The sequence below is a fragment of the Cimex lectularius genome, unplaced genomic scaffold, assembly GCF_000648675.2.
Source record: "Cimex lectularius strain Harlan isolate CLEC.00 unplaced genomic scaffold, Clec_2.1 scaffold86, whole genome shotgun sequence".
Taxonomy (NCBI): domain Eukaryota; kingdom Metazoa; phylum Arthropoda; class Insecta; order Hemiptera; family Cimicidae; genus Cimex; species Cimex lectularius.
Genome location: NW_019392763.1, coordinates 1,538,430 through 1,560,628, shown reverse-complemented (window position 1 = coordinate 1,560,628; position 22,199 = coordinate 1,538,430). Strand labels below are relative to the sequence as shown.

The following is a 22,199-nucleotide window of genomic DNA, read 5'->3' as shown; positions in this document are numbered from 1 at the left end:
AAGTTATAATTTTACCACAAAACACGGTATTGAATGAGCTGGGTTACTCAATTCGTACCTCGCATCTTCAATTTGCAACTTATACCAGTCCATGCCTAATAAATAATAAAGAATTAAGAATTAATAAATGCCAGGTGTTAAACCTCCAGTACTCATTGTTTTCCTCAAGAAAACTCCAGGCTTTTCAATTTAAATAAATTACCTTTGTTAAATCATTCAGATTACCACTAACATATACCATACTTACTATCGCCATTTTGAGAGCATGATGGCTGTTGGTCTTTTCACAAAATCTAGAAAAAAAATTGCAAGCCATTTAAGTTCAGGATAACCCAAAACCGAACAAGATGAAAATTCGTCCTCCAATCCTGATCTCGCTCTTTCAGATTACCATTTACTTGTACTAGCATGGGTCTTAATATAACTATTTTAATACTAACTTTTTATTTATTTTTATCAGCTTATTCTTAATTATATAATTAGTCAATTAATTATCATTCAATTAATTAAGGTTTTAGTTGAGATAAAAAAGTCAGTGTCACGAGTGGGATTCGAACCCACGACCCTCGGCTAGAAACGCCTAACACTTGAGCTATCGTGACTTCGATCCGCTTGGACACCAACTTCCTATCTCAACCCCACCTTTTGAATTTTCCCTCCTTTTTGCCATTATTCAATTAATTAATCGAAAGATATTAATTGGTTAAGCGGACCACGAAAACTAGTGAATCAATTAATTAAACACAATTCTTTTCGAAATGAAAAATTCTTGTCAAAGGCGGGATTCGAACCCTGGACTTTCGGCTAAATAGGCCGCTCCTCGACCACTTGAGCTACCGATACTTCGATCGCCTCTGCCACAAACTTTTCTTTTCAATTGGAAAAAACGGGGAGCCGAAATGAGAAGTTTGTGCGATCGAAGTCACGGCAGCAAAAATGGTAGAACAGCGGCGTATTTAGCCGAATGTCGTGGGTTCGAATCCCGCCTCTGACAAGAATTTTTCATTTCGAAAAATTGTGTATAATTAATTGAGTAATTATATAACTATATTAAACAAAAAATCATGCAAATGAAGAAAGTTTGCACCACTGATGTAAAAATTGACGTGACATAAAATGACGTTAAATGTTTAGAACGATAACAATAACATGAATAATAATAGTAAATATACTTAAGTCCACTCATTAGTGTTCTAGTTTATCTAGTCAAAATAATTGAGTATTTAGTCCTGACCTAGCTCCTTCAGATTACCACTTATACTGCCCCATGCCTTACAAACATTAAAGATTGACAAGGAAAGAAAAAAAAAACATGCTGTTAATCTGAAAACTTACTTTTACGCCATAATTGTAATAAACGGCCTACGATATAAAATATTGTTTATATTTCTCAAATACTAAAACTGAAATAAACTTTGGAGATCATGACGACCATGGTAAAAACTGTTTATCAACATCTATAGGAAAAATTATGTTACTTTAAAAACGTTTTTCAAATTTTCCCCAGAGAGAAAAAATATTGATTAAATATATACTAAAACTTTATTGACTTAATCAAGTTTTGTTGTTTCTGATTATGGCGTGAGTCATGTAAGAAATATTTACGCTGAAACTATTTTGTGACCAGTTTAACTGACTTAAGTTAAAAAGAGACTGTGTTACAGATCTAGATCAATTTTATATTTTAAAACAGAAAAAAAATTGTAAAATAAATTTAAAATATGTGGTGTGAAAGAAACCTTCTTATCTATAGTTACAAGGATGCAATATAATATAAACATTTAAAACAAATCTTATAGATTATAAAAACAATTAGAGTCAGAAAATAAAAGAAACACGTGTTTATAGAGACATGTGCGAAACGATTAAAAACAAATTGTATGTGGCTTACTAAATAATTTTCACAAATTACACAGAAACAGACCTGATAAAGTTTAAAATAAAAAAAAAACACACTAAAAGTTAACAAATGGAAGACATAAGTGACGATGATATCGAAATGCTCCGGGAGGACGAAGTGAAGCACCTGGAGGACATCAGGGCCCGAAAAGAACAGATTAAAGACCTACTGAAGAAACAGATCAAAAGGCGCTTTTCAAAAATGCCCGCTTGCATCATTTCCGATACCCCTGAGCCGCTCAAAGAAGTCAAAATGCGTTCTATCAACACCATCACGTCGTTCAAACCCGGCGAACAAGACGACACGGCGTGAATCGTCAGTCTTTCAGTCTGTTTTAAATTCTTTGTGTCTTATTATCAAACATACTATGCAAATAATAACGTGAGTTTTTACTTATGCGATGCTTTGTTAAGTCATTAAAGTTCTCAAGTCTTATTTGTTAACCATTGTTTTGATTTATTTAATCAGTCACATTTTTTTTACCTTCAGTTTTTATCCCATGGCGTTAATTTTCCTAAGCTTATTGATTACAGTTGGGACGTTTTCTTTATCCAAAATGGACATGAAAGTACAAATTATTCATCATCTTAAATATTTATTTGTAAGTTGTTAAACGGAAAGAAGCTAATGAAAACAGTTTCCTGTTTCTTATCAAAATTTAAGAAACCGAAGTTTATGGTAAATTAAGAAAAAAAAAGTGAGTTAAGTCTTATTAGCTAATAATATTTACATTACATAATAATTGTGAAAACATTCAAATTTAAAATGCAATAATGAACCATTCTACAAAGTCAAAATAACAGTGTGAAAATAAATTGTATATAACTAAATTACCTTTGAAATTTTCTTCGCAATATACAATTAATAATAGACATTTAAGTACTGCAAGTCAAAACACTTTTCACATTACAGGACACGAAAATAAAAAATAAATCTAAATAATACCTGTATGGGGTAAACAGAAAAAGAAAATCCTAACCCTAATCTATTAAAAGATAGATATAGTTAAATCGATAAAGAGAGAGAAAGGGAGAGAAAAATAGATGAAGATAGGAATAAAGCAAGAAAAAGAAATAGAAAAAGTCGGACAGAGAGAAAGGGAGAGAAGAAAAAGGAAATAAAATAAAAGTGAAAAAAGTTTGATTGTGATGCCAAAGAGAGTCTGAGTGAGAACAAGAAACAATAAAATACATAAAAGACAAACTGAAAATAGTGAAAACCAAAGAGATAAATATTACATTTAGGGTGAAGAGAGGGAGAGATAGAGAAATTGAGAAGTTAGTAGTATAGAAATTAGTAGCATAGAAAGAAAAAATGAAAGAAATAGTACATAGGAGATAAATAGTGACCAATTAGGAAAAAGAAAGAGAGAAACATGAGGAGGGAGATTAATATGAAACAATGTAAATAAAGTTAGAGAGAGAAAGAGAGAAAGATAGAGATGCAAAATAGAGTCTGCGTGAGAACGAGACGAAGAAAGTGAAATTATATGCAGAAACAATAAAAGGCATAAAAGACAAAATAATCATAGCGAAAACCAAGAAAGCGATAAATATTTCATTTAGTGAGAAGAGAGGGAGACATACAGAAAGTGATTGAGTGGCATAGAAATAAAAAATGAAAGAAACACTACATAGAAGAGAAATAGTAATGTAAAGTATGTAAGTAAAGAGATAGAGAGGAGTGTATGAGAACAAAGGGCATAAAGAAAGTTGTATAGACAAGAAGAATCTATGATAGAAAAGCCAAATATTGAAGTGATTGAGAAAGAGAAAGTTATAATAATAGTTAATAAGAGAAGAGGTAGATAGATAGAGAATGGGAGAAAGAGAGATAACGTGAGTGACAGTGAGAGAAATAAATAGGGTTTTTTCTTTTAAAGTGTAACAGGAAGAATGAAAGACAGGAAAGACAAAAAATATAAATCGAACGATTGGTAATTACAAACATAGAAAAAAGTAATGAGAAAGAAGACAGAGCATATGAATTAAAGTGCGTGGTAAAAAGAGAGAAAAAGAGTGATGGAGAGAGAGGGCGGAGGGTAAGAGAGAAATTGATTAAGTGAGAGAGAGAGAATATTTATAATTGAGAAGAAGATCGAGACAAATAAAAAGAAGGAAAGAGAGGCAAACGAGAAATTATAAATGATTTAGGCAGAAATAGACGGAAAAATAATTTAAAAGAAGAGATGATAGATACATGGCGAGAGAGAGAGAGAGAGAGAGAGAGAGAGAGAGAGAGAGAGAGAGAGAGAGAGAGAGAAGGGAGAAAGAGAATGAGAGAGTGATAGATAGATAGATAGATAGATAGAGAGAGAGAGAGAGATAGAGAGAGAGAGAGAGAGAGAGAGAGAGAGAGAGAGAGAGAAAGCGAGGATACAGGGAATTAAAGAACATTTCATTTTTAATATGTGATCATTTTTGATATATAAAGTTATCTTGTCGTTCTTTTATATACACGTGTTTTGTATAATACGACAATTTTCATTTAATACTTTTCGTATGATTTTTGTTTATTTGATCGTCGTTATATTCTGAGGATCAGATCAAAATATACAGCGAAGACAGACGACTAATATGATAAAACGGGAAAATTTTATGTTTCGACGAAAACTGTACATTAACTTTGTAATGAAAGCTGAAAGGTCAAATAAATTTGTCATTAATGAAAATTATAGGTTTCTTATCGAAGTTGGTCATTACAATAATAAAGCGCCCTTCGTGACAACTTCAAAAAACCATAAACTTGCCACAACCTTGCAGCTGTTTCTAAATGAGTGGGAAAATATTGCATGACAAAAAATTGTCTACGAAATTTAATTCTAGTATTTTTTAAATGTTCATTTTTAAGGTTAAACATCATAATTGGAATGCCTTCTCAGTGTAGGGAAATATTAAAAGCATGCCAAAAGTCAATTGTGTCCAACATCTTTAGGACCTCATTGTTTTAAGTGCGTTCCAACTTACACTAATAAGATAGAATTCCGATAATGGAAAGTTTCCGAAATTAATGATCAAGGGAGAACATTTTCTCTACAAATTAACTCACCATTGACTCGAGGGATTTCGTACGGATTTCCGTTCCTGGCCGAGGGCCGGGTTAATTTTCACAAGACTTAATCTATAAGACGTAAACTTGCGCTTTGTTCCGCTTTGTTCCACGGCACAAAAGCAATCGATATCATACACCCAGTTTATCCTGTTGTTTCCATTCGAGTAAATAAAACCCATGCGTATATTCTATCTTTATAAGGTTATATAATAAAATCTAATATTGATTAAAAGCAAACAAAACAGTGGTCGATTTAACATAAACTACTTGCTTATTATTTTGCAAAATTTATAGGCTTGATTGGACAATTTTTAAAAAACTTTTTTGTACTTCAAAGTACATATCTACGTGCACACAATACAATAATGACGCTTAATAGATATATATTACGTTTTAATTTACTTTGCACTTTTATCTTTTATATTGATACTGAGAAAATTAAGTTTGCCTAATACGTTTAGAACAAGATATGACCTATTTATAAAGAAAATATTTGTCTAGTTAATATTTAGTTCTCACATATTAACACAGTGCTTGATACGGTTTATTAACGACATTAATTTTATTTTTATATCGAGTGATAAGTTACATAGATCACACTGAAAAGACAGTGACAATAAATCGAGCTCTGAAACCATCCAGTGGTAGCACTCATAAATCATAATTATAATCAGTCTCACTCTTCTGAGATCCGGTCGAGAAAGATATCGGGGGAAAATTGTGCTATTTTGCTATTTTTCAACAGGAATATTGTGTGAAAGGCTCGGTAGCTATAACGGGGTCGAAGTATAGAATGGCACGTGATCTCAGTAGTGTCGTGATGGGAGAGGATGTTAGCAGAGTATACGGAGTACAGTAACTCGCCAAAGATGCTACCCTGGGAGACGCCCGCTTAAGTAATGTCAGCCAGGCAGGAGGAAGTTTGGAAATTGTAGGATGCCCAACGGAGGGGCGTAGTGATTTAAAAAAATATTTTTATGGTAGACGTGGTTAAAAAGCTACGTTCCTCTTCTTCTAAGTGGTATGACATTAAAATACTTTTAGCCGTTCTTGAATTATAACCGTTTCAATAAGATATTCCAAAATCGGAAAAATTCTGGTGATCAAAAATCGATAAATTGAAATTCAAACGAAAATTTATATTTAGGAATCTACAGGTGTGCTAAAACGCAATTTCATATTAATTTCACGAAAAAAATTATGATCTAGTTTCTTAAAAAATATTTGGTTTTCAATTTTTTTGGCGGTTGATATACTTTGATAGCTTTTATTATATTTTTATTGCAATCTATTTTTCAAGATGTATGTAATATATGATATATATAATATTCACAGAGTTGATATGACCTAGTGGAACGGCTAAATAAAAATATTAAAAAACGAAAAATTTCAACTTTAAATTTCTTTTCGCGAAATCAGGGCCTATTCACAAAAAGTGGCGGGTACGTGTCCGATATTTTGGAGGGTAGAATCACAAAATGTTTTTTGTCCAAATCCGTGGTCAATCAACGTTCTTGTCCCCTGGCCAGAATAGGACTGAAGAAAATTGTAAACCAATGTGCCAGAATTTGTTTCTATCAGACTGAAAGCTGGATTAAAATTTTCATAGAGATTATTGAAATTGAAACAAAATATTTACAGTCAAAGTTGTACCTTCAAAGATGCCATTTTGAAATGTACGTGCATTGAGGTGCAATTACTCTATATGATTTGGAGATAAATTAGAGTACAAAACATATCAACTCAGGTACAATAGGGTCACCGGGTACCTCAAATTTGGAAAAAACCATTTTCTTTAAACGTCGTTGAGAAAATTTTCTAACCAGCATTTTTTTTTTAATAAAAGAATTTTTTTGTTCAATCTAGTCCCCGAACTAATTTTGTGACTTAAAAAATATATATGATCCAGCTTTAATAATACATTTCACTTCAATTAATTAATATTTCCATAGGGTATTGGTTGAGATAAAAAAGTCAGTGTCACGAGCGGGATTCGAACCCACGACCTTCGGCTAGATACGCCGCTACGGTAGAGCGTGGGTTCGAATCCCACTCGTGACACTGACTTTTTTATCTCAACCAATACCTTACTTAAAGATTAATTAATTGAAAATAATTTATTTGGTCAATCGGACCATGAAACCTAATCAATATATTTAACATCGAATGGTCATAAAGTAGGGTCATTCCGTAATAGAACTAGTCAGATGGCAGTAGACAGGAGGTATATCAAAAACCACTAGGTACTTCATCATTAGGTAAAAATCTCTTATCCTAAAAAAATTGTATTGTATTTTAAAAAAAACTAGAACTGTATCGTCTACCAACGTAAAAGATAATCGTATAGAATGCATATTTTCTGGTTTTCTGTCTAAAATAGTTACCAAACTCGCGTTCTCCTATTCAACATGGTTGGAATAAATATTGACAATTCTATTAAAAGTTTTTTAGTACTAACACTCATAAATACAACCATTTCATTCTAAGGAATAAACTGGATTAAAACAGGCAATGCGTAGAGAAGAATCCCACCGTGATAAACGACTCTCAGCCAGGTCAAGGAAATTAGCTTTTTGCAGTGCTAAGACAACAAATGGCCCGCTATAAGGTTGTGGTATCACCTGGCAGTCGTGTACCAGTTGAAGTCCGTGTAATCGTAATCGCGCCGGCGCAACCACCACAGGGAAAACCACCCCTCGGCTAGTCCAGTTTTTGCCACCCTTCCACCTACGAGGGCATTCCTCAGCTGACGATATGACGCTTCACCGGTCTCACCGGCAATAGCATAACTTGCACATCATGCAGGTCCCACCTTTGGTGAGTTAGAAATTAATTCTTAAATAAATGAACTTTTTTAATGAACAGATAAATTGAGAACGCACGTTATCAAGTTTTTAAACATGGATTGTTTAAATAAGTTATATAATTTTCTCTCTTTTATTTCGTTATTAATCTTTATCTTCGCTTTTATTTTATCGTATCTTCACTTTATTACCTAGGTGAGAGTGACCCTGAAAAAAAATTAGAAACAGTAGCGTGCCGGACAGCCAAACGACCCGTTCGATTGCAATGCAGTAGAATATCACGCTTTAGGCCAAAAGTAGCTCTGGAGCCATTTAACAAAGCTAAATGCAAAGCTGCCACATAAAATGAACATAACGAAAATCAAACGGCCTCCCAAAAAACCAAAATTTTCAGAAATCCAAAGAAAAGGCCGTAACTTATAATTCAATCCCAAGAAAACTGATATTTTCTGTAATATTTTTACCGTTTAATAATTCGAGAAATTAAATATTACAAGCCTGTTTGACACGAAACGTCATGATTTGTGACGGAAAACTGAAAAGCCTATTTTCAACGTCGGAAAAATTGTTTCGCACCTTAGGAGAAATCTCATGATTGTTCTTTATGCGGATTTCTTGACCTTGCCCGTTTTTTTTTTTTTTTTACATCAGTTTTAAAATATTATATTATCAAAGTAGTACTTTTTCCTGCTTATTTTATTATGAAACGAGGATTGTGTTGCGTGAATGACATGAAACTTGTCGGGAGTGAGTAGTCGAAAACATTTTTATTGATCGTACTGGTGAATATTTAAAAATAAAATTCATCTTTAATTTAAAAGATGGAATGTGATTATAAATTAAAATATTGCAAATTTACTAACAGTACTACAATTTTATACCAAAAATTTGCTTAAAGTTTTCGAAAAAATGTAACTATCACCTAATTTTTTGATTCAGTCCAACACCAGACATTATAGTTATCACTTAGAATTGATTATTCGTGTCGCATCATTTTAAAACAAGAAAAAACCTTGGATAATTATGCTGTTGTTCTCGTGTCTTCTATTGATCTGATCTTTCCGGCAAATCAGACCTGTTTTGAACCTTGAACGACCTAGTTTCCTGTTTTTCCTTTTGTACTTCTTGGAACCTACTGGAGCCCTTGGTGAAGGAGTCAATTTAATTTAACCTCTGGTTATCTTAAATATTAAGTTATTATTACCCGTTAGTTTTATTAAGTTTCGAAAAAATGTTTCTTCTTTGCTTCTTTTTATTACTGTGTTAATCCTTCCCTTTGTACTCTTAGAATTAATTTACATCTCTCAGCTTCTCGAACGAAATAATAAATTGTATGATATAACTTACAATTTTATGATTGGATTAAGAAATAATTTACCGTTTGGAGCTAAGAAATGCTATTTTAAATAGGAAATCCTATTTCCTTTCTTTCGAAAACACGCTAGAATTATTAAAGACCTGGATTTCTGAGGAATCGATAAGAATCATACATGTTTACTCTTGCACTAGTTTTGCCGGCTGGTTCTTTTTATATTTCTGTTTTTAAAGCTCCAGATCAACAAAGAAACTCCGGTTAAATTATTTCTCAAATTTACCATTTTTCGTTTGTACGTTATTTATTTACAATTATTTTTGGTTTAATTGGTGGTCTGGACTTCTAAGAAATTTTCAAAAAAGCCTCAAAACATTATAATTACTTAATAAAGACTTTACACAAGTATATATACATAATAGAATATCGCGTGAGTTTTTTGTGAAAGAATGTGGTTCCAAAGATATTTTCACGTGCGATCGACTGGTTCTATTTGAATTTTATAATTTTAATAAATCCGAACGTTACTCCGACCTGGTTGTCAACTTGTTTTCTCAAAAGTAATGCTCTGTTTTTTCACAGATTTTGAAAATCATTTTAAAAAACGATAACAGAAATTCAAAAATTCATCGATTTGATATGGAGGTATTGAATTTTTCCTTCAGAAGTCGATAGTTTCAGTTTATCGTGTAAATGGTTAAAAAAAGAAAAAATGAAAATTTAATTAAAAATTATGAAAATTAAAGCTTTGTTGATTTTTATTAAATCTAAATTTTAACAAGAATAAGCATCAAATATTAAACGATAAATGGAACTTATCGACTTCTAACAGAAAAGTTTAATATCTCCAAAGCAAATCAATAAATTAATTTTTTTTTTAAATCATCGAATAATAATTCAATATAATTTCAAGATAATTTTTGAATAAAGTGATAGTTATAATGTTAGGATGTAAAAAATCAACTTAAAGTAGTTTTTCTATTTTATTCAATTAAATTTTATTCTTTTTTAACAAGGTACTCGATAAATTGAAAATATCGATTTTCTGAATGAAAACTTCAATACGTCCAAAACTAATCGAGGAATTAATCATTTTTTTTAAACTTCAAAGTATAATTTTCCTGTTCAAAACAATTTTTGAATAAAGTGATAGTTATAGTGTTAGGATTTAAAAAATCAACATGAAATAGTTTTTATTTATTCAAGTAAATTTTTAATTTTATTCTTTTTTTAACGAATTACTCGATAAATTGAAAATATTGACTTGTGAAAGAAATATTTAATATCTCCAAAACAAATTGAGAAATTAAATTTTTTTTAAACCATCGCATTATAATTTTCCAGTTCAATACAATTTTTGAATGAAGTGATAGTTATAGTGTTAGGATTTCAAAAATCAACCTAATTTTTATACATTTTTCAACTAAATTTTTAATTCTTTTTTTTAACAGGTTACTCAATAAATTGAAAATATTGACTTCTGAAAGAAAACTTAAATATCTCCAAAACAAATCTATGAATTAAATTTAAAAACAAAATCAAATTATAATTTACCTATTCAAGACAATATTTGAGGACGAATTTTTGAATAAATTGATTTTTTTAAGAGGTAGGTTCAAAAAAATAAACAAACTAGTTTTCATTTTATTCAGTTTTCAATTTTATTTAATTAATTAATTTATTTTTTTAACAATTTACGATGAATTGGAATTTTTGAGTTCTAGAAAGATAACATCAATATCTCCAGAACAAATATATGAATTTTTGAGTTGCTGGTATAATTTTTTGGAATGAATAGGACTTTCATATAATGTTACATTAAAAAAAAAGTTGATCACAAGGTCGGCTTAACACCTCAACTTAAAGTTCTAATAGTACCAGCAGATCGTACGTGGATACTTGTTCATTAAAATAATCAATAATAATAATGTAAAAATAAAATTCTATGTCTTTTATAAAAATTCACACGGGATATGTATAGACAAGATGAACCATTTACAACGCCACAGTCTGAAAATCTCGCAAAGACAAAATCTATTATTTGGAATTTTTTTGACATTAAATCCAAATGGAACAACCTGTATATATAAGGTATAATTAAAGTAAGTCCTAACAGAAGAATGTACCATATACATACCTTATATAGATAATGTTTGTACATGTACGGGCAAAGTTTAAGCGTAGAAATAATACATGCAGATGTAGATGTAGATGCTTAGTCATGGTGTATTTTATAATGCGCCCTTTACGAACTATTGTATCACGTTTTATGTGGTTATAGCATACCAGTGAGTCCTTGTTCATCAAGGAACTCGATTAGTAGGCCCGGTTTTAGTGGTTGAATTTCTTTCCGTCCCAAAGCATTTCCTTCTGCGGGCAAGTGAACTACAACAGTTTGCTAATAGGTGTGTTGGTACCTCCTCTGCTTCTTTACAGAATCTGCACTTACCGTCTTGAGTTATACCAATTTTCTTAAATGTCCGTTTAGTTTGCAGTGTCTTGTTAAGCACCTTGTTAAGATTCCCAGTTTTCTCTGCTTCCCTTTATACATTCTGTTACTTCTTTCCTTCCAAAATTGGTTAGGAGGTTCATTGATTGTTTATGTCTAATGATTGAGTTCCATTGTTCTCTAAGTTTCTTTTTATGCTTCTGTATGAGGTACACATTGATAGTGTGCATTCCTATGCCACAGTAGGGTTTTCTTTCTGCGTACCAAATATGTTTAGTTGCAGCACCATTTCTGAACCAATGATATTCGAGCTTAGTGCTTTGATGGCTGTTTGGCTATCTGACATGATAGCTATGTTCTTGTTTTTTTACCTCTATTCAAGTTGAATTGAATACATCTCTCGATTGCGTGGACATAGCTTGAAAGATACTGCTGTATTTTTCCATGGATTCCAAGTATTTCTTTCCAGTACCCCTGTACCTTCTTGTGTTCTAGATCCGTATGTGTACCAATAGGTGCCGTTCTTAAAGGAGATGTTTTTCTCTCTTTTCTATTCTTTTTTGTCACCTAGGTTTATTTGGAAGTTTCGATTAAATTCAAATATCCTGTTCATGTCGTCTCTTGGAGCCATGTAGATTGGATGTTCTTTCCATAGTTTGTTACTATCTCTCCATTTTAGTTTTATTCTAGGAGGTTTCTCTTTAATAATACTAATAATATTTTTTGTACTGTCCTCATTGTCAAATGATGTAGGTGGATTGAACCCAAGATCTTCTCCGTACCAAATGTGGGACATGTTCTCATCGCTCAGTTATACAGATGTATGCAAGATTCTGTATTGAAATAATACATGACATGTAATTGTTTAGATATAAAATTTCAGTTTTTAAACGTAGTTTTTGCTTAAAAAAATGTATACCTAGTATGAGTAAAGCTAATAAATGTATTTTTTAAAATTAATTTTACTATTATTTCTAGCTTATGTTCACTTTTGATAGGTTGCAGATAATTACGGTTAAGACCATAATTAAGTGTCATAGATAAGTAGATTATGCTAGAGTAGAAAACAATAAATTTTTTTTTTAAGTTTTAGTTTGTTTTAACTCCAATAGGAAGAGACATAATTTTGAAATATAAAAAGCGTTTAGAATCGCTTTCGCTTTTGAAATATGACAAAAGGAGAGGCTTTTAATAACAAAGCGCAGTTTACAAGTTTTTATTTTCATTTTACATAAGGTAATTTCAAGCAGTATTTCGGCTACTAATTTAGGGCTGCGACGCTTAGCTAAGTTGATGAGCAAGTAAAAATAGGTTGGAACTTAGAGACAGGCAGAGGCTGAAAACCGCTCAGTAGGACGTTTTTAGTTTGAAAAAAGATATCTTAACTAAAACTTCTTTTCTGTCCCAACCAGGAAATTGAAGACGACTTGAAATCGACACAACGTGTATGTACAAAATGCATTTCATATTTTTAAGCTTTAAACTTAATATTAATAAAAACAATATATCAGTAATGTAATAAAAAAAAGCGTTTGTTTAAAATAAAATGCATTTGTTTTTGATTAAAAAACATTTTTTAGCTTTATGTTTAATAATAAGTCAGTTTTATTTTAAGAAAAGGCAAATAAGGTGATGATAATTATGGTAAAATTGATGGGTGCTATAAAAATCTGAACGCTTGGCAGTAAAACGATTTGATCCTGCTTCATCCCCCTTTTTTTTCCTTTTTAAATAATATTATAAGTAAAAAAATAATCATTTTTATAACATTTCATGTTTTTTACTTTTGCCTCTTTAAAAATTCTCACTTTATTATATTTTATTATTTTTTTCGTACAATACTATCGGGTGAAACTCTAATAATATATTTTTTTAGGGAAATTTGGGTTTTTCATCTTTTGACGATATATTAGATATAAAGAAAAAAAAGGCTAATTACAAAATGATAAAGGTGAGCTGAGTATTTTGCCCAACTTCTTTAAAAGATTCCTACTCTAGGAAAGTCCGCAATAGGTTGGAAAAACATTCATTAATTCTATTGTTCAAACATGTCAATTTTTTCCACGTTTGCCAATTTTCGTCTATTCGAGGTTTATTAATAAACCTTCGTGTACAGAGGAAAACTCGTTTAATACATTTATAAAACTTTATTGCTCTGGTGTGGAAAATGATTGGGTCGGCTGAAAATCCTAGCTAGGATGGAAAACGATTTACAACGCTTTGAGTCGTTATGATCCCGCGATTAGACGTCCTTTGTAAACATGGCTGAATATGAGAAAGTTGTGCGTTACAATAGCAAGGGAAATTTCATTTGTACGTGCTTTGAATCAGTTCAAACACGAAATTGTACGAAATGTCATACATCAAATTGAAAATCTCTTTGTAAAAAAAACTCAAAACAACTTTAGTTGTTTCACATAAATAAAACGGACCGAGATAGGACGATTTTTTTTGTCCTAAGTTGTCTTCATAACTTGTTGAGTCGGAAGTACTTTATGATTCAATGAAAGAGAATGTCCTAGGAAATAATTATTGCTCCAATTATTTCTTTCTTACTTTTTGTTTTATTTTTGCCATAAAGAGATAATAATATATACGCATTTTATAAATCATAAAAGTCTACAGAAGGATCGAAGTTACAGTAATTTCGTGATAGATAATGAGTTTACTTAAAAAAAAAAATCACAAACTCACCATCGCGTGTAGACAATAGAAAAATAATTATAGTTACTGTTAAATGATATGTTTGTTCTTTAATCTATTATATTTAGTGGTCAAATTCTTCTTTCAATTACTTAATTTTTTATGTAAGGTTTTGATTGAAATGGAAAAGCTAGTGTCACGAGCGGGATTCGAACCCACGACCTTCGGCTCAATAGGCCGCTGCTCTGGTGTGGCTTCGTGCTACTTCGATCCCCTCGGACACCAACTCCCCATCGCAACCTACAGATTTGTTAGTTTGTTCTTTGGTGAAATTGAACCTTTCTAAATTTCTTTTTTAAGAATAAGTTCTTTGTTGTCTTCTTTTCGTTGGCGTTAAGACCTATCCACTGAGTTTCTTTATTGTACCTTTCATTGGACTTTTATCCTTTAAAGTCGCCCGTTTTCATGTATTAGATGTCAGCTTACTAGTGTCACCGCTCGTTTTCCGGAAAACTATTCAACCTAGAAAAATTAAAACAGTTTTTTGTAACATAAAATCTATTTACAAATATTACAAGATTTTTTTATTTATTTAAATAAGCACATATATCAGATACAGGCTGGCTTCCCACAAGGAAACATCGGACTGACGTGGAACAGTCACTTTAGTGATAACAGAAGACTTGGTCAACTGAAATCCTATATAATCGCTGCTTTGCATGGGAATATTAGATCAACACAAGCCGGCGCCCACAAGGGAGCATTATGGGTCCCATCCTTTTTATCACTTATACTTCTGGTTATCACCTATGGGTATGGACTATACATAGGCATCAGACTGATGTGGAATTCCCGTGCAAAACTTTAGAAAAACAAAATAGAAGACTTGGATAACTGAAATCCTATGTAACTAATCGCTGCTTTAGAGTGGGGATATCTGATCAATACAAGCCGGCGTCCCACAAGGGAACATTATTGGTCCCATCCTGTTTAACACTTATACTTCTGGTTAACACCTATGGTTTATCCCTAGACATCAGACTGATGTGGAATTCCCACACAAAACTTAGGAAATAACAGAAGACTTGTATAATTGAAATTCTTTTTAACTAATCGCTGCTTTAGTGGGGATATCTGATCAATCCAAGCCGGCGTCTCACAACGCAGCATTCTTGGACTCATCCTGTTTATCACTTATACTTCAGGTTGTCACCTATGGGTATGGTCTATACGTAGGCATCAGACTGATGTGGAATTCCCTTACAAACCTTAAGAAATAACATAACAGAAGACTTGGATAATTGAAATCCTATTTAACTAATCGCTGCTTTAGAGTGGGGATATCTGATCAATACAAGCCGGCGTCTCACAAGGGAGCATTCTAAGTCATTGTTATGCCCACATCCCAGTACATTACCTCTTATGTTAATCACACTAATTATGCCTTCTAACCCGAACCCTACCATTCAACCCAAGAACACCTTGAGTAGATCGAAGACTAATGTAAAAAGTTAAGAAAAAGACTGAATGAAGAAAATGTACCCAGTGTACAATTACATTGAAAACCAGACTTGCCTTCCATTGCACGTCAACAAGAACCTACCTATTTCCACACAAGTCAGTACCTTGGACTACAGATCAGAATGACAAGATTTAAGAGATTACAATTAAACTGAAAGCTTGGACAACCACAAATAGTTTTAGGACCAACAGGATTAGACCTACAACGCTCCCCTGAGGAACAGCTGCCTTTATTTGTAAAAATTCGGAGAATTCTCTTGCTTTACTCGAAATAGTTACTGAATTGGGAACATTTTTTTTAAATTCATGTATTAACCCTTCTGTCAGAACTTTATCAAAAACTTGAGATTCGTTTTTCTCCTAAAGCTGTCTTTATTAATCAGTAATTCTGCGTACTTGATATATTGTTGGGTGTTTTTTTCTAAAGTCACATTTTTAGTTTGGTACGAAAAAAAGGTAAATTTTGCAAAAATAAATTATATACTGATGAAAAAATTCGTCAATTTAAAAAAAAAGTATGTTCAAAAAAATTATTCTAGGGTTAGTTTCTGAGAAAAAAAAACTATTGGGTAAACTTTTACGTTAACGCCCTATATATAACTTTCGTTTTTATTCCTTCTTAGATATTGTCATACTAACATGAGTTATTAATTTATGGATAGAAAAATGTTATAGCTTTTTTTTACCTAAACACAGAACTACAGAAAACTAGAATTTAAATACTATTATCTTATTCTCATTATATTCATTTAGAAATTGGCTCTTTATAAAATAATTTATTGTTGATAATTAATATAAAATATTTTTAACATAGAAAATTGATTTTAAATAAGTATAATTTATTCTAAAATTCCTATGGGATCACCACTTTACGCCATAAAGTGGCAAGAAAGAGAAGCAAGCTGTTTGTTGCTGTATTCCACCATAGATCGCTCTACAGGGACGACCACCGGTGCCCCGCATTGCAGCCCAAATTAAAGGTCATGGCTTTGGGATCTGTGCTGAATTTTGTCATTCCGATCAAATTTAGACAAAAGATTTGAACAGTGTGAGGGACTTTCCAAAACCAATATCTTCAACCCGATTTCCAACTTTCGTACGGTTCGAAGTTCCACCCGAGACTTAAAGCCGATCTAAATCCGGTGCTAACTCTTGCCGACTATTTTTAAACCCGGTACGACTCAACGAATCAGTTTTCTTTCAGTCGGGTGTTTAACTGGTTCCTCGGCCACTTTCATCTCACTCATATCTTGACGAAAACGCAACGGTATTGAAAAAAACAAAAACAAGTCCAAACCATTTCTGACATAACAAAAATCTAAAACAAATTTTACAGAACGATACGCTGACAGCAGTTTGGACAGGGTAAACATCATCCAAAAGAATACCGTACAAACATTTCACAATACATTCTGCCTCTAAACTATGCATAAATTTATATCAAAGTAAAAATATATAAGGAATGAGCGAGAGTTGAATAGAAGATAACTGTGAAATAAAGTGATTCAAACTGTCCAATATGCTGAAGAAAAGGTTCCCATCGTTGGCCAGCATTGGGGTAAGATATTGCAAAACAAATATGTCATTTGAAAAAATACTAACAAGATTCAAACGAATAAGCCTCTTAAAGCATAAAACTCAATACCACACTTCCTCAGTTGTTCACCACTAAAAAACCAAAAAATGAAAATTTGGCTATTAAGGATTCTTAGTTTAAGAAATTTTATATAAAATAAATTTAAAAAACTAGAACAAACGAACTAAGATAAAAATAAAAAGGGCGTATCCATCTCAATGTAATGATATCCGTCAAGACAAGAAGGCATTCCTATATAAATTATATTGTTTTTTTACTACATCGAATAGTTCTTAATTTTTCAAATAAAAGTCAAATATTTTTTTAATTTCTACACAAACCAGATTAATAAAAACTAGACATATTCTATAAATGAAAACAGCTTTAATCCATCTCAATCTAATGACTTTCATAAAAGACTAGAAGGTTTTCCCACACTAATTAATTTTCTTACTGTATAGAATAAAGTTCTTTATTTTTCTATTACAGATAATTGTTTCTAGAAATGCTGCATAATCCACATTAAAAAAATTCAACATGTAAAAGAAAAAAAAATAAGCTTTTTTTCCCATCTTATTCTTATAATCTCCTTAAGGCCTGGAAATCATTCCCATAAAATATTTTACTACATAGAATAAAGTTCTTTAGTTTTCTATTACAGATAATTGTTTCTAGAAAAGCTGCATAATCCACATTAAAAAAATTCAACATGTAAAAGAAAAAAAATAAGCTTTTTTTCCCATCTTATTCTTATAATCTACTTAAGGCCTGGAAATCATTCCCATAAAATATTTTACTACATAGAATAAAGTTCTTTAGTTTTCTATTACAGATAATTGTTTCTAGAAAAGCTGTATAATCCACATTAAAAAAATTCAACATGTAAAAGAAAAAAAAAGAAGCTTTTTTCCCCATCTTATTCTTATAATCTCCTTAAGGCCTGGAAATCATTCCCATAAAATATTTTACTACATAGAATAAAGTTTTTAATTATTCAATTAAAGATTAATTGTTTTTTTAATTTGTTTACAAAATAGATGAATAAAAACTAGATGTATCATATAAATAAAAATGGGGTTAACTTAATCTAATGCCTTTTCTGAAGACTAGAAGGCATTCCCTTACTAATTATTTTTTTAGTACATAGAATAATGTTTTTTATTTTTCTATTAAAAATTATTTTTTCTAGATATTCTAGATAAACAGGATTAATAAAAATTAGACTTATCACATAAATACAAAATATTGTTAATCCCACTCACTCTAGTGATTTCTCGAAAGGCAAGAAGTATTCTTAAGCTAATTAATTTTTTTATTGCATATAATACATTTCTTTGTTTTTACATTGAAGATTCGTTGTTTTTACAAATTCTGCATAAAACAGATTAAAAAATCTGGACGTATACAATAAACGAAAAAGTTTTATTCCATATCAATATTATGATTTTCCTAAAAATTCAAAGGTATTTCCATAGTATTTTTTTGCCTCTTAGAATAAAGTTAATTATTTGTATTTTAAAGATTAATTGTTTCTAGATATTCTACATAAATCACATCATTAAAACTAGGCGTATCACATGACTAAAAAAGCTTTAATAAATCTCAATAGAATTTGTTTGTAAGGGGTTGAAAACACCCCATACTACTTCAACTTCTTATTTGTTCATTTAAAAAACTCTTTAAAGCTCTTAAATACGGATTTTTATATACGAATAGATATTTTTGGGTTGAATGGCGGCAATTTTTTCCTCTGATATCTGTTTACCTAAGTAGTTTTCGTAAAAAATTCCAACTTCTCTAGACTTTATCAATTCAACGTTAGGAAAAATGGTCAAAAAGATGGATTATTCTAGATTCGGCTTATGTTACCAATCCATTATACATGAAAAAAATAAGAATAAAATCGCCAAAAACACCTGAAACGTTTTATTTTATATCTCCGGTGGTGATTTATTTGCAAAAGTTAAATTTATGCCATAAAGCAAAGATGATAGGGTAATAAAGCTCTGCAAAGGTTCCTGTGGATTGGCCGAATCGTTTTAAACTTATCACCTTCTTATTTTGAAAATTAATCGCAGGCAGTTGAAAGCAAAACTAAGAATATAAGAATTTTTTTTAAAATTTTGCATTATGTAGTATTTTCAGGTGCAAAACCGACGATCAACTGCTTAAAAAATATTTTAACATTTTTAATAAAAATACAAAAAGAATTTTCAAGGAGCAAATTAGTATTTAATTAGCAGTAAGGATGTTGTTATCGACCAGCAGTTGTTAATTCAAAATTTTTTCCTTAGAAAACTGACAGCACAGACATTGGAAGTAAAACTTTTCTCGTGAAAAGCACCCCTATTACTAAAGAAAGAATGTTCTTATTATGTTATTGCCTCATTTTTGACCTAGTTTTAGGAAAATGTGCCACTCGCTGAAAATTGAAAGTGTTTATTTTTCTTCAAACCCTTGCCAGAGAAATGTCACAAGTGAAGGACATATCCTTCATACAGGGAGGTTGAGAAAGGTCCGAAACACAACAAATCATATTCAACCGACAATCCAATTTCCCCAGTCTCGGATTTGGGTTGGGAGGACCGGAAGGAAATGAAGGGCACAGGGGATGCTTTTGAAAAGGAGCCAAAAGGATCGGCGGCCACGCCCTGGCAGGCTGTTCGGAGGGGTCCGATGTAAATCAGTGCCGTGACTCAGGATCAGCGCACCGTGACCCCCTCGCAGACGGCCGACTAATTGCCTGTTTTATTATCGATTGAGTCGTATTCGCTCCTCAAGACTGACTCATTTCTGCACCTTGTACAATGACATTGGGGGAGCCGGCACGCTCGTCTCCTCCCAGGGCGTGCGTGCAATTAGTCGCTGGGTGTAAAGAGTTGAAGGGATCGCTTTCAATCTAGGGTGATTTAATGAGAGGTTCAAAATTACATCAAGTCCTCTTATCGACACCGTTATTTCTTTAACCAGCCATTTAAGATAATCATAAATAATCAATGCAAGGAAATACCGAGGTCATCCTATCTTGACGAGAAATAGGCTATCGAAAAAAGTATCTATATAAATAAAATGATATTTATTTACATATTTTCTCTTTTTATAGTAACCAAATTTTCAAGAAATCACAGTCACCGAAGTTCCCTAAATTTTGAGACATTTGACCGTATTACCTCAGTTTTTCTTTTTGACCACCAATATAAAACAAAACCTACTTAATGTAATTTATATATTAAAAAATAAAAGATTCGTTAGAATAATTTCATGTGTACTCAGACACGTTTTTATAAAAAGAAAGAACCGCTTTTAAAGATACAACAAGGTCACTCGGTGAATATTACCCCCTCAACGTTCCTCACTTTCTCTCTCTCTCTCTCACTCCTTCTCTCTCTCGCTCTCTCTCTCTCTCTCTCTCTCTCTCTCTCTCTCTCTCCTTCTCTCTGTAATAACTTGTATTAAAATTGTCTAAATAATAAATAAACAATTAATTGGCTGTCAAATCTTTTTCTCCCTCTTTTCCCAGCGCTAATTTTAAAATCCAATAGCGTGTTGTGCGACCCAGTAAACTATATCAGATTCCTCTAAAAGCCGATTCATTAGATTTGCACTCCCCCTTTTCCCCTATCCGTTTTCACCCTTAAGGGGCAAATGTTGAAAATCCCTTAACAAAAGGGCTAGAAAAGAAATGATTCATAGCTTTTAATCCTATCGTTCACACTTAACCCTTAAAAAAAATTCTTTTTTCATTTGATCATTAGAGATTTTTCATTCCGAAATGACAAAAAAAATTACCATTTTGTTCAATCTCCTATAATAAAAAAAACCGCTGGGTCTGTAAACAGTAATTGCTGACTTTACAGCTGCAGGATATTATCAGGACGCAATACTTCAAGTTAATGGGCTCGTTCCTGCGACATCAGAGAACCACGGCCCATTAGCGAAACGGCCCAGTCGCTATCTAAGCCCCTGATGCTGTAACCATTGTGTTTCCCTGTTAAAATGAACTAAACAATCTAAAATTAGAACTCCAAAACACGTCTTTAAATAAACCTCAAAAGGTTGGATTTGGAGGTTGATGTTTTGATAAACGTTCCCTTTTCAGTTAGCAGGCATAAATACACAGTTCGGAAGCCGAAAACACCGCAGACGTCGGTTCAATAATGAAATTCAGAGCGATTTTATTTAAAGAAAAAAATTGGTTCTTCTAAACTTATAAAATTCGATTTATTGCTAAAAATTACTTGAAAATATCCATCGAAATTTGGTTTTTCACGTCCTTAATTTTTGTATTAATTGGCTATTCATGGAAGGTTTATGCTGGTGGAAATATACATTGTTTTTTTGGTATGAAGGTCAAATTAAAAAAATATAATTAGATGGGATCCGTTCGAGAATATATTTGTTAACCTGGTCCGATGTTTACTATCTACTTGAGTCTTTTTATATCGTGCGATTTACAAAACATTGTACATCAAACCTTATTACCATTAAAAATAATATTAAAAAACAATACTAATAAATAATTAACTAAATTAATCCAGTTTTAAAAAAGTTTGTTCAATTTTTTTCATGTTTTAACTATTTCTTTGCATACAGTAGGCCTCAGATTAGACAAAATTTGAAATATTTGTTAGCATAAAATTATATGCTGTTGGACAGACCGTTTCCTTTAAAGATTTCACTAACTTATAAAATATTCATTTCATCGATGACATTAGATAAAATTCAAAGGAGCTATGAATTTTTAAGTGAAACACCGGATATCAGAGAACAATAAAATTGCCACCCACTGATCAAACCCAAAAATGCTTGTTTTTGCTAGGGGTTTAAACGGCCCTTAAATTGTATGTTAAATTTTATAAAATCCAGAAGTAAAATATAGCCGTATAAAAAAATGCTAGGAAAACAATAGCTTATTTTTAAAAGCCTGCATTAAAAATTTCTGA

The 22,199-nt window shown here is 31.7% G+C and overlaps 1 protein-coding gene across 22 annotated transcripts in view; it reads left to right on the top strand.

Annotated features, from left to right (window-relative positions):
• The window catches only part of LOC106663970 (ankyrin-3-like), a 137,592-nt gene that overhangs the window by 13,320 nt on the left and 102,073 nt on the right, over positions 1–22,199 (top strand). The window contains exons 1-2 of one of the 22 annotated variants that reach the window (XM_024227418.1): positions 16,759–16,947; positions 17,017–17,238. The exons of 20 other annotated variants lie outside the window; for them this stretch is intronic. In XM_024227418.1, the coding sequence (XP_024083186.1) occupies positions 17,200–17,238 (39 nt within the window). In that variant the 5' untranslated portion in view covers positions 16,759–16,947; positions 17,017–17,199. Of the gene's footprint in view, positions 1–7,621; positions 7,769–16,758; positions 16,948–17,016; positions 17,239–22,199 lie in introns of those variants that run through there. One more of the 22 variants, XM_024227419.1, reaches the window with a different exon arrangement.